The sequence below is a fragment of the Cynocephalus volans genome, chromosome Y, assembly GCF_027409185.1.
Source record: "Cynocephalus volans isolate mCynVol1 chromosome Y, mCynVol1.pri, whole genome shotgun sequence".
Classification (NCBI taxonomy): Eukaryota; Metazoa; Chordata; class Mammalia; order Dermoptera; family Cynocephalidae; genus Cynocephalus; species Cynocephalus volans.
The window spans coordinates 2,371,056-2,388,124 of NC_084479.1; the positions used below are offsets into that span (position 1 = coordinate 2,371,056).

The 17,069-nt window shown below is 45.8% G+C and overlaps 1 protein-coding gene across 1 annotated transcript in view; it reads left to right on the forward strand.

Moving 5' to 3' along the window:
- LOC134368927 (H(+)/Cl(-) exchange transporter 4-like) overlaps positions 1-17,069 on the forward strand; it is a 45,798-nt gene that overhangs the window by 16,240 nt on the left and 12,489 nt on the right. Inside the window, 5 exon segments of the mRNA XM_063085165.1 lie at positions 738-944; positions 1,065-1,145; positions 2,242-2,787; positions 5,458-5,644; positions 6,304-6,702. Coding sequence (XP_062941235.1) covers positions 738-944; positions 1,065-1,145; positions 2,242-2,787; positions 5,458-5,644; positions 6,304-6,702 — 1,420 coding nt within the window.

Here is a 17,069-nt window from a genome sequence, read left to right on the forward strand (position 1 = left end):
CTTCGGCCTCAACTTCCCATCCTTGATGATAAGAATGATGCTGTCCTACTCGTACAGGAAGGGCATCTTTCACATGTGAATTTCATCTCCTTCTTTTAAGAAACAAAATGAAGGTCAGAGCGAACTTGCACCTGCTGTTTTCTGAGTGCCTGTAACTCAAATAGTAAATCTGCCAGAGTGGCATACTCTGGGTGGCGTATTCTAAACTCCTTCACTCTGTTTGCTCTGTCAGGTAGCTGGCCAGCTCTCCCTGTCGTTTCTCTGGGATATCTTCCAAGAGTCAAAAGGTAGCAGTTAAAATCAGAGGTATATGAGGATACTTCAAAAAGTTTGTGGAAAAATGGAATTAAAGATAATACGAATCTTTTCATGAACTTTTTGAAGACCCCTTGTATGTCTCTTCTCAACACAGCAAAAGGTAATGTGAACAAGACAAAACATCATGAGTAAAATGAGACGTTAGAAGTGACTTATTCAGTCCTGTGATCTTTTAGTACTTTGGGAATTCTTAAGGTTTACTTGCATTGAATTTTTCAATGTTTCTCTTAATATAAAATTATATATTCATGTAAGTTTCTGTTAATACGATATAGACAAATGGAAAACTAAAAGAGCCTGTCTTCCACATGACTTTGTGAATCGAAACTTTAAAAGTGCCTCCCAGAGGAATTACAGCTATTTTCCTGGCCATGCATTGAAACAGTTCATTCCCTCTCATTCGCGATCCTCTGTTTCAGATCAAGACGATTCTGAGCGGCTTCATCATCAGGGTCTACTTGGGGAAGTGGACCCTGCTAATTAAGACGGTCACCCTGGTGCTGGTAGTGACATCCGGCCTGAGCCTTGGGAAAGAAGGGCCGCTGGTGCACGTGGCTTGTTGCTGCGGCAACTTCTTCAGCAGCCTTTTCTCCAAGTACAGCAAGAATGAGGGCAAGAGGCGTGAGGTGAGCCGGCCAGCTACCGCTGCAGGAAAGCGTTCTGCCCGCAGCCCCTCCATGGTCTCGCCTGCACACGCTGGTGTTCACGGAGGGCCCGGAGCTCATACATAACTGTTTGCCTTGCAGGTGCTTTCAGCGGCGGCTGCGGCTGGAGTCTCCGTGGCCTTTGGTGCTCCGATCGGGGGTGTGCTTTTCAGTCTGGAAGAGGTGAGAAGGGGCAGCGGAGGGAATGCGTGGGGCTGAGAGGCAAGGACCCGTGGATGACTGGCACAGCAGTGAGCCTTCGTCTCCTGCCCTGTGAGGAGTACATTCAAAGAAGTTGCATAAGATTCCTGCAGTTAATTTAGGAGCTACAATTTCTGCCATTTAAAAATATTGTTTTAAAAATTGCCAACATGACTTGTTTTTGAAGATTTATAGTGACTCCTCTGTTTCTCAGAGCCTATTGAATTAAGCATTTTTCGTTTTGGTAACGCTAACGGATCATTCCAGAGGTTGGCTGGTTGGCAAACGATTTCCGTAAAGGGCCAAATGGGAAATATTTCAGGCACTGTGGGCCACACAGTTTCTGCTGCAACTGCCCAACTTGGCCATGTGGCATGAAAACAGCCATAGAAAACACATAGTTTGGGATTGGGCATGGCTATGTTCCAGGGGCACTGAAATTAGAATTTTCTTTTCTTAATATCCTATATGTGTGTGTGTATGTGTGTGTATGTGTGTGTGTGTGTGTGTGTGTGTGTGTTCATCATTATGCAATTTTAACTTTCTTTGTGGCCTTTTACTGTGAAATTAGAATTTTCCAGTTTTCACATGTCACAAAATATTGTTCTTCTGAGTAGTTCAACTCAAAAAAACCTTTTTTTCTCCTCCAACCATTTAAAAATGTAAAAACCATTGTTAGCTCGTGTGCCTTACGAATACTTTTGCTGGGTCGGAGTTGACCTGTGGGCCAGAGTTTTCCCACCCCTGAATCAAATCCAGAGGTTTATTTGCTTTTAGGAGAGTCTCTGTGCTATGAACAGAATTATGATTAACTATTTTTCTCTTAAAATAAGTGGCTTAAGCCACCTTGCTCAGTATCCATTTTACTTTTAGACACAATTAGATCACTTTGGTATCTTCGTTGGTGCATTTTGTCATAGTCAAGCCTGGACTGACTGATGAAGTGAGTGCCGTTCGTCCATGTTTGGTCCCAGTGTGTCTCACGGTGGGCACCAGCAGGTGACTGCTGACCAAATTGGCTGAACTCTGAGCAGCTCTTTCTCTGGCCAGTCTCTAATTTGTGACTTCTTCATCCCAGATCAGTTACTACTTTCTCTTGGAGACATTGTGGAGGTCATTTTTCACGGCCCTGGTGGCGGCCTTCACGTTGCGATCCGTCAAACACTTTGGGAACAGCTACCTTGTTCTCTTTTATGTGGAATATCACACGCCCTGGTACATGGCTGAACTCTTCCCCTTCATCCTGCTTGGGGTGTTTGGGGGCTTGTGGGGAACGCTCTTCATCCACTGCAACATCGCCTGGTGCAGGAGGCGCAAGACCACCTGGCTGGGGAAGTACCCGGTGCTGGAGGTCATTGTGGTGACTGCCATCACCACTGTCATTGCCTACCGCAGTTCCAACACATTGCAGAGCATCAGTGAGCTCATTTTTGAGCTGTTCTATGACTGTGGGGCCCTTGAGTCCTCGCAGCTGTGTGACTACATCAACGACCCCAACATGACCCGGCCTGTGGATGACATTCCAGACCGGCCAGCTGGGTTTGGCGTTTACATGGCCATGTGGCAGCTGGCCCTGGCGCTGATCTTCAAAATCGACATCACCATATTTACCTTTGGCATGAAGGTAAGTGAAGGGGAAGAAAGTGAGGGCAGGTGCTGGTGGGGAGAGGAGCCCATGTCCTTCTGGGGACAGCACCCTACTCTCCTGAACAAAATTGTCATGGGAGGAAAAGGGGATCCAACCTTTCTTGAATGTTCTCATGTGCTGGGAACTTGACATTCTTTCAATGATCAGGACACAATTCTTTAATAACCAACAAGCCTGCGAAATGAGGTTTTAATCCCATTTTACAAGTGAGGAAGCTGAGGCTCAGAGACCCGGAGTGGCCTAATCAGACCCACAGCACATGGGAGACAGAGCTGGGCATGGAGCTCACTTCATCCCACTCCCAGACCAGGGGTGATCACAGATTTGCCTGCTGGCAGGGTGATGCCAGGTGGTGGGACAAGCACGTGTGTGGCCCAGTTTGGATCGATGAGCATGCACTGAGCATCCACTGTATCTAGGCACTGTACTAAGTCCAAGGTGTACAGCACTCGAAACAGAATGCTGCCCCTAAAGAGCACCTGCCTCTGGGAGAGACAGATGCAAACCCAGAGTTCTGAGACTGTGTGGCAGCACCCTACGCTGCACACCACGTGATGGCCTCCCAGTCTGGGTGTGGCTGGGGCCACGACGGGGGCTCTTTGCACACATCGTCTCCTGACGAGGAGTGTCCTCAAGAGCTGTGGATGACACCGTGTGCTTTCCTCATTTTTGTTCCTGAAGCCGGAGAAGAGACAGCTTCTTTCTTCTTGCTTTTAAACACTGCGTTAAAGTCAGACATACTTTGAAAGCCCTTCCTAAAGAGCTTTCTTTTATGGAAACTGACATTAAGTTGTTATTGCTTTTTTCAAAACAAATTGAGGTAAAGTTTACATAACCTGAAATTGGTCATTTTAAAGTGTACATGTTAGTGGTATTAAGTACATTCACAATGTTGTGCAAACGTCACCTCGGTCTAGTTTCTGAACGTTTTCATCCCCTTCATAGGAGACCCCATGTCCATTAGCAGTCCCTCCTGTTCTCCGCCCCAGCAGCCCCTGGCAACCACCGATCTGCTTTCTGTCTCTATAGGTTTGCCTATTTCGGACAGTTCATTTTAATTAAATTAATTCATTTCGGACTGTCCTTGTGGGACTGGCTTTTTTCACTTAGCACAGTGTTTTCAAGGGTTATCCACATTGTAGCACGTGTCAGCCCTTCATTCCTTTTCTGGCTGCAGAGTGTTCCGATCTGTAGATTCCCCCACACGTGGTTTATCCACTCATCCTTGGATGGACATTTGCGTTGTTTCCACCTTTTGGCTATTGTGAATAGTGCTGCTATTGCTTACTTAAAAATAAAATGAAACTTTTATTAGAGTGTTAGAGTGTGATAAAAGAGTATCATATAGAGATGCATACAGCTTAATGAATTTTCACAAAACCCACATGCTTGTGTAACCAGCACCCAGGACCAGAAGCACAACATTTCCCACCCCTCAGAGCCCCTGATGTGTTCCATTACTTTTGTGTTCTGTGTGGTTTTTCTATGAGTTGTCTTGTTTTTAAAAGTCTAAGAAACGGTGTCTCTGGGTATATACTAGTCAAACACAAACCCGAATCTGTGCCTTAAGAGGAAGGATGGGTATACTTTATTAAACAGCTGACTGTCTCTGATCCATCATCTCCTTGCAAAGGAATTTATTTTTGTGTCCAAGGAAGATGCTGGAGCATCTTTTGGTGCTTACTGAGAGTTTACTTTGAAGTTACTGGGGATTAAATGGCTGTGGACTAAGGGGGAGCCCATACAGGAGCTATTTCCTGAGGAATATTCCAAACTCTAGAAATCACACCCAAGGATCTGAACTTCAGTTCACCTGGCATCCTCAGACTGATGACCACCCGGGGCGACATAAATGCAGCTGTGGCTCAGGGTCTGCGTTCACGTCTCAATGAACACAGAGCAGTTGGGAGTGTCCTATAGCACGTGTACGGTCACCAGACAAACTAAAATGCATTTGCAGTCAGCAAAGTAGGCAACACGCTACTTCTAAGATCATTCAGTTTCCATAGTCTGTTTCTTTGCTGCCGCTAACGTGGCTAGAATATATTCAGGATACTTCTCGGAAGATGTAGTTGGTTAGGAAGATGGAACTGCCTCCCTCGTCTCTCTCTGACTGGTATCCACTGTCTATAAACAGAGCGGGAAGCCTTCAAAAGCTTTTTGGAAGATCGGGGGCAGCTGCGATGGTGCGTTCAACTTCTTTATTTTACCAGGGAGCAGTTGCAGTCCCTTCTTTTCCGTTTTCATGCTGTGGCTTGACATTTAATTTTAAAAGCCAACCTGAATGACATGGCAAGGGGAGAGAGAAAGTCACGAGTGTCTCAAGTGACAGATGTTCACTTTGAATGCTATTTGCACTGGGGCTTATCATTCTTTACTCCGTAGCAGGCAAACAGGGCCAGACATTGCAGGGGAAGAAATGAAAGTGTAAAAGGGTATTCTCTCCAAGTCGCAGTAGATGCGACCGACTAAGGAGGTCAAATCACTTGTCCCACCTTTTCCCAGCTGACTGATTTTGAAGAACGGTGCCTCCTTTGACGACTGAGCAAAATGCAAGCTTGTCGAGGGGGTACCGTGGTTCCTGGGGATTGGGAAGGGGGACTCAGCTGCCTTCCCTCATGCCGCTTTTCTCTGTGCTCCCTCAAGTTCCCGTCGGGCCTCTTCATCCCCAGCATGGCCTTGGGAGCAATGGCGGGCAGGATGGTGGGCATCGGCGTGGAGCAGCTGGCTTACCATCACCGTGCCTGGATCATCTTCCGGAACTGATGCCGGCCCGGAGCAGACTGCGTCAAACCAGGGCTTTACGCACTGGTGGGAGCTGCAGCCTGCCTAGGTACAACCACGGGTGGGGCAGGGAGGGGGTGGGGGCACTGAGCTGGCTTAGAGGACTGGCAAGGAGGAAGGCATGGACTTGAACATTTGCCTTACTCAGGATAGGCTAGGTTGTGCTGCTATAAAGAGTATCCCCCCAAATCTCGGTGGCTCACACACCAAGGCTTATATCTTGCTCACTATACACACACACACACACACACACACACACACACATATATATATGTCAAAAACATGGGTGAACAGAAGATTCTTCCCACCCAGTCATTTAGGGGCCCAGGCTGATGGAGTCTCCACCATCGTACAGCCATACCACCTAGAACAGTAGTTCTTAACCAGGAGTGATTCTGCCTTTCAGGGACACTTGGCAGTATCTGAAGACACTTTAGGTTGTCACACCTGGGGAGGGAGGTGCACAAGCCAGGGTCCCCCATTGGAGCAGAGCCCCCAGCCAGGTGTGACTTACACCACCCTGATGCGATGCCACGTTGAACAGAACCTGGCATCTGTTCCTGAGGCCTGAGCATGGGCGGCATGTGGGAATGTCCCCTTGGAACACGTGTGAGGAGCATTTACAGCCCTCTATCCATTTCCACACACCGTGCCCTCCCGAGTGTCCGGGGTCGGGCTTCGGAATCTCACTGGTGTCTTGTGTTGCAGGTGGAGTTTCCAGGATGACAGTGTCGTTGGTGGTCATCATGTTCGAGTTCACGGGTGGTCTGGAGTACATTGTGCCCGTCATGGCGGCGGCTGTGACCAGCAAGTTGGCGGCCGATGCCTTTGGGAAGGAAGGCATCTACGAGGCCCACATCCACTTGAACGGCTACCCCTTCCTGGATGTGAAGGACGAGTTCACCCACCACACGCTGGCCACCGATGTCATGCTGCCCCGGCGGGGAGAGCCGCCGCTGTCGGTGCTCCCCCAGGACCGCATGACCGTGGAGGATGTGGAGACGCTCATCAAGGACACCGACTACAACGGCTTCCCCGTGGTGGTCTCCAGAGACTCTGAGCGCCTCATTGGATTTGCCCAGCGGAGGGAGCTGATTCTCGCAATAAGTGAGTAAAGAAGCAAGCTCCCCTTCGTCAGGAGCCAAGAGGCAGCTCTGTGCCCCCCAGTGATCAGAGAGGTGCGAGAGAATGTGCGTCACGCCAGGGGCTCGCAAGCGTTCGTGTGTGCGCGGTCACCCGGGGATCTGGTGGAAATGCAGACGCTGATGGAGCAGGTCTGGAGCGGAGCCCAGACTGCGCTCCTCACAGGCTCTCCATTGATGCCGATGCTGCTGGCCCCCAAGTCACTCTGTGAAGCACAAGGGCTCAGACCCAAGTCTTGTGTGGATGGAAAGGGACCACGTGTTTGCAAGCAGCCCCCTGGGCCCGCTCCTCTGGGAGGCAAGCTGCAGACGCTGCCTTTTTGGGGAAGTGCTGGATGAAGCTCAGGAGGAGATGTGAGTAGCCCGGGCCGAGCTGCTTTCAGAGAGACTTTCAGGTGGGCTGTGCAGCCGCTGCAGCTTGTGAGGTCTCTGCCCTGCCACCTCCCTGCCACTGCACAGGCTTTCCTTCACTTCATGGCATCACATGTGATCCGGCTGTTAGCGGCCGCATGGGTAAATGATATCGCTCGAGTCCGCTCTGTGATTATTTTCCTCCTCGTGTTCCAACTGAAATCAGCTGCACTGAGGGGCGGGCTGTTGAGTTGGGGGAGGAGAGAAGGGGTGATGCCCACGTGGGGGCACTTCAGAGTAGGAAGCCTGTGGGACCCAGCAACCTAGGGCCGGCTGCTTTGGAAGGGGAGCAGGAGGAAGGATTCAGCAGACAGAGGGCACTGAGGGCCAGAGGCCTGGGCGTGAGTGGTTGGAAGCCCCGGGCAGGGAGGAGCAGTGAGCCTCAGAGATGCAGCCCTGCTGGACTTCAAGATGCAGCAGGGGCGGAGGCCAGCATAGCCCTTGCAGCGGCACGTGGCCAATGCCATCCACTCAGCATCCTCGCTCCGCGATCTGCACGGCATCCAGCATCCTGTGGTAGTAGGGGGCCCATGGCCGGCTTCCGTGTGCATGTGACAATTTTTACTGTGCGTGCCGTCTTCCCGAATATTCGTGACGCTCATCAACGGGACTTGCCCTGGTCTCGTTGCCAATTGCCTCACTGCGAGCATGTCTTCACCAGACGAAACTGCTTGCTTCTCCCTGCTCTCTGTTTTTTATTTCTAAGGTGCTTCCCTTCAACTGCTAAATCCTCTTCCCAATGTTAAGTAGCTTTTAAAATATCTTTAACATATCTCCATCAAAGGCTTTATAGGATAAGCATAAGCTATTGCCTCTAATTTAGCTTGCTGTTCAAACATTTTTACCTCCCCCAAAGTAAAAATTGATTTTGTATTTTAGACACTATAGCAAGTTTGTGCTTCACTGTTCGGTTTGTGTTCACTGTTTGTTGCTTTAATATAAGTCCTGTCCCTTAGCAGGTAGGTGCTTTTAGGTGGAAATATTGCCTTATAAATAATGAGTTTTTTAAAGTTGTTTAAGTAGGGATGGGTTTCATTTAAAGTAATGTAATCAGCAGCCTTTAAAAAATGTATTCAGTCCCTGACATCCTTTAAGCAAAGGTTGAAACTTGAAAACTAAAGTAATAAATATCACAGCATCCACTATCTATTGTGTGGTTGCAGGCACAGCTGCTAAGAGAAAGCTGACTAATTTCGCTGAAACCCATTACTGTAGTCAAGGGGGAAGCTCTAACTGTCCTCAAGTGGTTAAGGAAGACCCTTAGGCTTGCCCACCATGCGCTCTCCTAGAAGCTGTGTTTGGAGCATCTGAAGAGGCACCACGCGGTATCAATAGTACCTGTTTGCTTTCAGTCAGACCCATAGTAGTACAGAAGCAGCTATCTACACAGTTTGCACCAAAGCAAGGAGTGTGTTGCTCTGAGGAATCACAAGAGCTGTTTTCCTGGTCTGTGGAAAGAGAAGAGTCCCTGTACTCTAGGGGAGAAATTCATGACCTGTACTTGAGGAATTATCTGCCCTTTTATGAGTATAGAAATGTGACGTTCACATTTAGCTGGTGTCACTCTTAGGGGAATTGGGAGCAAAGATTACAGACAGATGCAAGATAGTTGCGATAAGAAAAGAGTGGTGAATGAGGTGAATGAGGAGTTTTCTTACACATCATGTTTACAATTGTAACAACCGCTCACATGAAGCTGAAAATGTTTTATTTTCAATCCATCTCTGGAATACCAAAGCACAGCTACGTCTCTGCCAGAGGGGGATTAGTTAGCACTGCCCGGGCAATGTGGCCATCTTCATCACCACATGTTAACACATGGGGCCGTATGTGACCTGTGTTCCAATTCCTGGTGAGTGGGAATTGGCCTCTCGTTTCTCTTTGCAAGTATGAGGCTCTTTCTGTACTCAGCGGGGCTCAGGGTGTTCTAGTCTTGAGTTGTGCATTTAAGCCAGGAAGGCTTCAGAGAGGCCTCAGTGGGAGCCACAGAGGTGATGAAAGGAGGGAAGAGTAGGGTGGCGGGGAAGAGTGGAGGGACCTCATCTCCTCGTCTGGTGGATGATTGAATGATGACTCTTCAGCACGTGGAAGATGCTCACTTGCAGAAAGGGGTCCACATCCAGGACTGAACAAGAGGATAAGTGTCACATCTGTTGGACAAGCTATTCAGAAGTACAGAGGTGTCTCCCTGAGAGGGCTGTTAATGATTGGACTAGATCATGGGGAACAGTAGGGCCATCTACTTCTTTCTGCTGCGGATGTTAATATGTACATATATGTAAATATGTAGATATAGATACAGATATACAGATGGATGTGCAGGGGGACTTTTCCATGCTTTGGTAGACAATAACCTGTCATAAGATAATATGCTTTTTCTTCTATATAGTGTTTACTTTTTTATCCTATCATCTACGTACCGACCACTACTGTGGTTGCTCCCAAGTTTTTATTTTAATCTTTTACATTAATTACATCTGTTTTATGGAAGCATTTTTAATTAACAAGATGGTAGATTATTACCTCCCTAAACACATAATTACTCTAAAGTAGGGGTTCTCAACCTTAGCATGATGGACATTTGGGGCTGGATCGTTCTCTGTGTTGGGAACTGTCCTATGCACTGTAGGATGTTTAGCAGCATCCCTGGCCTCCACCCACCAGATGCCAGGAGCACCTCCCCTTCCCAATTATGACAACCAAAAATGTCTCCAGGCATTGCCAAATGTCACCTGGGGGTGGTTTGTGGGGGCAAAATTGCTCCCAGTTGAGAACTGTTGCTCTAAAGCCACTTAATAACTTACCAGATGTGTGATTATTTCTAGTCTTTTAAAATTTCTTGGCCTATCACAGTTTGTAAAATTCATCTTACAAACGGTATTGATTACGCCCTCTGTGTACAAGGGTACTTCAAAAAGTTCATGGGGAAATAGAATTAAAGGTTTTATGAATCTTTCCATGAACTTTTGAAGTATTTTTATATTGCTGCTAGAAAGTAGAATGTCAAGTTGAATAACCTCAGCGGCTGCTCATAAAAAGTACGTCATATTTCAGGGGACGTGGTCACTGAGAGTAGCTCTAGTAGAATATATGACAAACCTCCTATGTTAAAGACAGTTATAAAAACATTTTAACTACTTTAACTTTAAAACATTTAAAAATAAGGACTATTAGGTTTTTTTAAAAGTAAAAGTAATACACACTCATAGAATATTGGGGAAATTAGAAAAAAAAGGAAAAATTTTAAAAGGCATCCACTTTCTTTAATATTTAAAGAAAGTTAATATTTACTGCATTTAGAGCATTTCCTTCCTGGCTCTTAAAAAGTATGTTCATTTTGGGCCATATTTTTTTGGTTTCTTCCCCAACATGGGCTCCCAAGAGTCCCTGGGGTCTGTGAGTCTATTCTTTCCTACCACTAGCTCATCCCCTGGGTGAGGAGTTGGTTTATTCTTTCATACAGAAATATTTCTTGAGCGTCTAGCATGTGTTGGTGCTATCCAGGGAGCGGTGGGTCTGTGGATGACAATAAACAGTCTCTGTCCTCTGTGAACTTATGTGCTATAGTTTTGTTGCAGGCATTTTGGTGACTGACAAAGATTTCTGGTCCAAACTGGGAGTAGGTCGTTCACTCTAGTAGAGAGTTGCAAAAAGTTTTCTTGCTGGTTCTTCTTCCATTCACCAGCTTTTGGCCTATACATAGCACCTGTAACCCCAAAGTTAATATACGTGCTTATAAAAGAGTTCCAAAGTGGCCTAGCAGAGCCCTTCTGGAGAGAGCAGCAGTTGCCAGTGTTGGAGCACAAGCTCAGATCTCTGGCTCAGACCCTAGCCGATGCCTACGATTCTTGCTTGGCAGTGAATAGCTCATGGGCTTTCCTTCCTAATGCCTCCCACGTGAAATAGGCTCTGTTCTACATGGCAGGCAGAACCAGATACACTGTCATTTGGTAGACCTACCATTCATTCATGCGTGCATTTAGCAAATTTCTGTTTTGTGTCTACTGTGTGCTAGGCATTGTCCAGGCACTAGGAGTGCAGTTGAGAGAATGAGTTCATTGAGGTAGTGGCTGTTAGAATCAGGGCTTTAAACCCAATCAGCAAATTCAGAGGAAATATAAGCTTGTTATTTATTTTAGGAAGTGGATTGATGGTTCACTAAGTCATATTGGGTTTTATAAGAGGATCGGCAAATCCATGTGATCAGTTCTTAATTGGGGTCAGTGGCTTGATTCAATCCTGACATTCAACCTGTTAAAATAGATGGAAATCTTGCTATGTGGGACATTATATGAGTCAGTGGTCTACAAAAATGAGCAAGTATGTGTTGACCACTGCTTCCCTGACATAGTGCTTAAAGATGGAAGCATCTTGGTTTAGGAGAGAGATACACAGTGTGTATCATGCACGATCTACATTTGAAAACATGTGCATCAGTGTCGTCTGGTGTTTGTGGTTGAATCATATTCCATTTGATGTAACTGGATTTCACCTGACCTGTATAATGTGCAGGCATTTGCCCAGCAGGCCCACTGTTATGCTTTTAAACAGAGACCCCCTTTCAGACTCAGCCTGACCCCAAACACTGCCAGATTTCCATTAAAGTACTCTATTGTACTAAATGGCCTTAGAGGAGGCAGTTAGAATTTTATTTTTGAAAGAACAATATAGGTGAATAGTAGTCTTGAGAAGGCAAGAAATTTTATTACAGAAACCAGGATCCATTCTAAGGCTAGCCTTGCTGTACATTTTCCCTAAGATTTTCTCATGAACCAAAAGAAAGATTAAAATTCCAACAGAAGGAAAATCGCCTTGGAGAAATATCTTGAGACAGATGGATTTATTTCATGCATGACTTAAAATAGTCCGGGTTTCTAGCACTGCATTAAGCTGTGTTTCTAATGAGTTCCTGTTACCCTACTCTTCTTCAGCTTTCTTTCACATGGCCTTGCCTACAGACAGAAACAGGCTAATTGCTACCATAACAGTTTTACTGAGTTTCAAGATGGCGGCAGCTGCGGCGGCTGGCACGGAGTAGCTGAGGTGGAAAAGGTGGCCACTGGGCCTCAGGCAGCCGGGAAACTTGTGGACCTTCCTCTGGCCATCTCTTAAGGGAGGATTGCTGCTGCTGGCCGGTCGTGGGGGCTCAACGCCACTTTGCCCCCGGCAGGAGAGGCTGCCTCATTTACAGGCAACAGCTTTGAAGTGTGGAGCAGGAAAAGAACTGATTCTTAGCTGCAAAAGTGAGTCTTGAAACAGGGAACACGGCGCCAGGGCTGCTGTGGATGCAGCCAGGATCCCGGAGGCTGGGGCCGCACTGAAGGCGGCCAGCTGCCCTATCCAGGATTCGAGGTTTCAGGCCGGCATTAAAGAAGACTCCTGGGAGCACCCGAGCGGCGCCGCGACTGAACAGCCCAAGGCGGCAGCGCCGAGAACACGGAAGGCAACAAACCAGAGACAGAGCGAGCGCCCGACCTGGCACAGCACTGTGAGTGATCCCTGGCACAGCTCTGTTCGGGGGGTGGATGCCCACGCGGCTCCCCGCCTGCACCACCAGGCCACTCACTGCCCCGGTGCTGCCTCCATTTTCCCAGGTGCGGGCAGCTCCTCCCTGCTCGGCCATCACTGAGCCCATTTGCTTGGCCTGGCGCGGGGCTTTCCGGACCCTGCGGGCCGGCCTCCTCTCCCACTCCCTCCACGGTTCTCTGGCAGGGCTGGGGGTGTGGGGCGTCCCGACCAGTTTTGGGAGGGCTAGGAAGTACGGGCGGGCCGACTGTCACTCAACCACACCCTGGACTCCGGCCCCGGTAAACTTCCTGTTACTGGGAGGCAGATACCATCTCTGCAACCACCAGTTTGGAAAAAAGCCTAATGAATTTCTGGTTGGGAATAGTGTGGTAGGAGAGTTCCCAGGTCCGCTTGAACCTGCCGGAGAGCAGGCTGCAGGCGGGCACTAGACTCGGTTTATACCGGGGGGGATACAAAGGTGAACAAGACCCGAGAAAGATCTACACAGTGCTACAAAGGCACCCAGAGAGACCGGTCGTCTGTGCCTAGCAGAAACCTGGTAGACTTCCTGGACGAGGCGGTGCTGAGCAGGGTCTTGAAGGCCCAGCTGATAGACGAGGGGTGCAGAAGACACGCCCCAACCCAGCACAGTGTGCACAGAGGGGGGAGACGTGCGGCCAGGGAGGCGGAGACTCAACAGAAACCATACACCCGGTGGGGTCGCCACTGCACGATCTAACAGCCTGGGCCAGAGCACACGGAACGGGGAGAAGTCCTGTACAGAAAGTGAAAGCTCAACAGAGATCACACACCCTGTGGTACATGATCCACCAGCCCAGCAGAGTACAAGCTGACCAGAAAGGTGGATCCCCGGAGAAGCCCAAGACCTGAGGCAACCACACACACAAGACACTAGAGGCCAACTGAGCAGTCACGGCGGGAGCCATACCAAATTGGCAACCACAGCAACATCCTAGTTAGTCATTAGTCTTAAACCGGTGGACTGTGAAACCCCCTGCCACAATGAATAAACACCAAAAAACAGACACCAGAAATACAAAAAATCAAGAAAGTACACCACCAAAAGTTAATAAATCTCATACTCTAGATCCTATAGAACAAGAAGCCCTTGAAATAACTGACAAGGAATTTCGAGTGATAATTCTAAGGAAACTGAATGAGATACAAGAAAACTCAGCTAGACATCATGAAGAAATGAGGAAAAGTATACAGGATCTGAAAGAGGAAATATACAAGGAAATCAATGTCCTGAAAAAAAATGTAGCAGAACTTGCTGAACTGAAGAAGTTATTCAGCGAAATAAAAAACACAACGGAGAGTTTAACCAGCAGGCTTGTCGAAGTTGAAGAGAGAACCTCTGAACTTGAAGATGGGCTGTTTGAAATAACACAAGCAGACAAAAAGAAAGAAAAAAGAATCAAGGACATGGAAGAAAATCTGAGAGAGATATCAGACAACCTCAAGCGCTCAAATATCCGAGTCATGGGTATTCCAGAAGGGGAGGAAAATGGAGATTCCATTGAAAACATATTCAACAAAATAGTGGCAGAAAACTTCCCAGGTATAGGAAAAATCACAGATCTTCAGATCCAGGAAGCTCAACGATCTCCAAACGTATTCAACCCAAAAAGGCCTTCTCCAAGACATGTCATAGTCAAATTGGCAAAACTCAGAGACAAAGAGAGAATCTTAAAAGCTGCAAGAGAGAAGCGTCAAATCACCTATAAGGGAGCCCCAATCAGGTTAACATCAGACTTTTCATCACAAACCCTAAAAGCTAGAAAGGAATGGGATGATATTTTCAAAATACTAAAAGACAAAGATTGCCAGCCAAGAATACTCTACCCTGCAAGGCTATCCTTCCGAAATGAGGGGCAAATAGTATATTTCTCAGACAAACAAAAACTGCGGGAGTTCACTACCACAAGACCACCCTTACAAGAAATCCTCAAGGGAGTACTGGGTTTGGTTCCTGAAAAATAACTACCACTGCCATTAAAACCTAAGAAAAATCTAAACCCGCTAGTACAATAAAAATGGCATTCATGAAGAGAAAACAAGCTAACAAAAACACTATCTACAACCTAAGGAACCAACAAACAAAGAAACCAAACAGTAAATCAGAAAGCAAGGAACAAAAGACACCTAAGACAACCAAACAACCAATAAAATGCTAAGAATAAATCAACACCTTTCAATAACAACTCTTAATGTTAAAGGCTTAAATTCCCCAATTAAAAGACACAGACTGGCTGACTGGATCAAAAAGCAGGACCCAACTATATACTGCCTGCAAGAGACCCACCTCACCCATAAAGATTCACACAGACTAAGAGTGAAAGGATGGAATAAGATTTACCATGCAAACAGAAAAGAAAAACGAGCTGGAGTGGCTATTCTTATATCTGACAAAATAGACTTTAAACTAAAAACCATAAAAAGAGACAATGAGGGACACTACTTAATGATAAAAGGACTGACCCATCAAGAAGACATAACAATCATAAATATGTACGCACCCAATGTTGGAGCAGCCAGATTTATAAAACAAACTCTATTAGACCTAAAGAAGGAAATAGACACTAATACCATAATAGCAGGGGACCTGAACACTCCACTGTCAATATTAGACAGATCATCTAGGCAAAGAATCAGTAGAGAAACACAAGATCTAAACAAGACTCTAGACCAATTGGAATTGGCAGATATCTACAGAACATTCCACCCAACAACCTCAGAATATTCATTCTTCTCATCAGCACATGGATCATTCTCCAGGATAGATCACATATTAGGTCACAAATCAAGTCTCAATAAATTCAAAACAATTGGAATTATCCCATGTATCTTCTCAGACCACAATGGATTAAAACTAGAAATTAATAACAAACAAAACTCTGGAAACTATACAAACACATGGAAATTAAACACCATTCTACTTAATGACATATGGGTCCAAGAAGAAATCAAGCAGGAAATCAAAAAGTTTATTGAAACTAATGAAAACAATGATACATCATACCAAAACCTGTGGGATACTGCAAAAGCAGTATTGAGGGGAAAATTTATTGCATTAAATGCTCACTTCAGAAGAATGGAAAGATGGCAAGTGAACAACCTAACACTTCACCTTAAAGAACTAGAAAAACAAGAACAATCCAATCCTAAAGTTAGCAGACGGAAAGAAATCATTAAGATCAGAGCAGAACTGAATGAAATTGAAAACCAAAAAACAATTCAAAAGATCAACGAATCAAAAAGTTGGTTTTTTGAAAAGATAAATAAAATTGACAAACCATTAGCATGGCTAACAAAAAAAAGAAGAGAGAAGACTCAAATAACAAAAATTAGAAATGAAAAAGGCGATATTACAACTGATTCATCTGAAATACAAGGAATCATTCGAGACTACTATAAACAACTATACGCCAACAAATTTGAAAATCTGGAGGAAATGGATAAATTTCTGGACACACACAAGCTCCCAAAACTGAACCATGAAGACGTAGAAAATTTGAACAGACCAATAACAATAAAGGAGATTGAAGCTGTTATCAGAAGGCTCCCAACAAAGAAAAGCCCAGGACCAGATGGATTCACAGCAGAATTTTACCAAACATTCAAAGAGGAATTGACACCGATTCTTTACAAACTATTCCAAAAGATTGAAAAGGACGCAAATCTCCCAAACTCATTCTATGAAGCAAACATCATCCTGATACCAAAACCAGGTAAAGATATAACCAAAAAAGAAAACTACAGGCCGATATCCTTGATGAATATAGATGCAAAAATCCTCACTAAAATACTAGCAAACAGAATACAGCAACACATACGAAAAATTATTCATCACGATCAAGTGGGATTCATCCCAGGGATGCAAGGTTGGTTCAACATACGCAAATCAATAAATGTGATACACCATATTAATAAACTCAAACACAAGGACCATATGATCATCTCTATAGATGCTGAAAAAGCATTTGATAAAGTTCAGCACTCATTCATGACAAAGACCCTCTATAAGTTAGGTATAGAGGGAAAGTATCTCAACATAATTAAAGCCATATATGACAAACCCACTGCCAATATCATCCTGAATGGGGAGAAGCTGAAAGCTTTTCCTTTAAGAACAGGCACTAGACAAGGATGCCCACTCTCACCACTCCTATTCAACATAGTGTTGGAAGTACTAGCCAGAGTAATCAGAGAAGAGAAGGAAATAAAGGGCATCCAGATTGGAAAAGATGAAGTCAAACTGTCCCTGTTTGCAGATGACATGATCCTATATATCGAACAGCCTAAAACCTCTACAAAAAAACTGTTGGAATTGATAAATGATTTCAGCACAGTAGCAGGATACAAAATCAACACACAAAAATCAGTAGCATT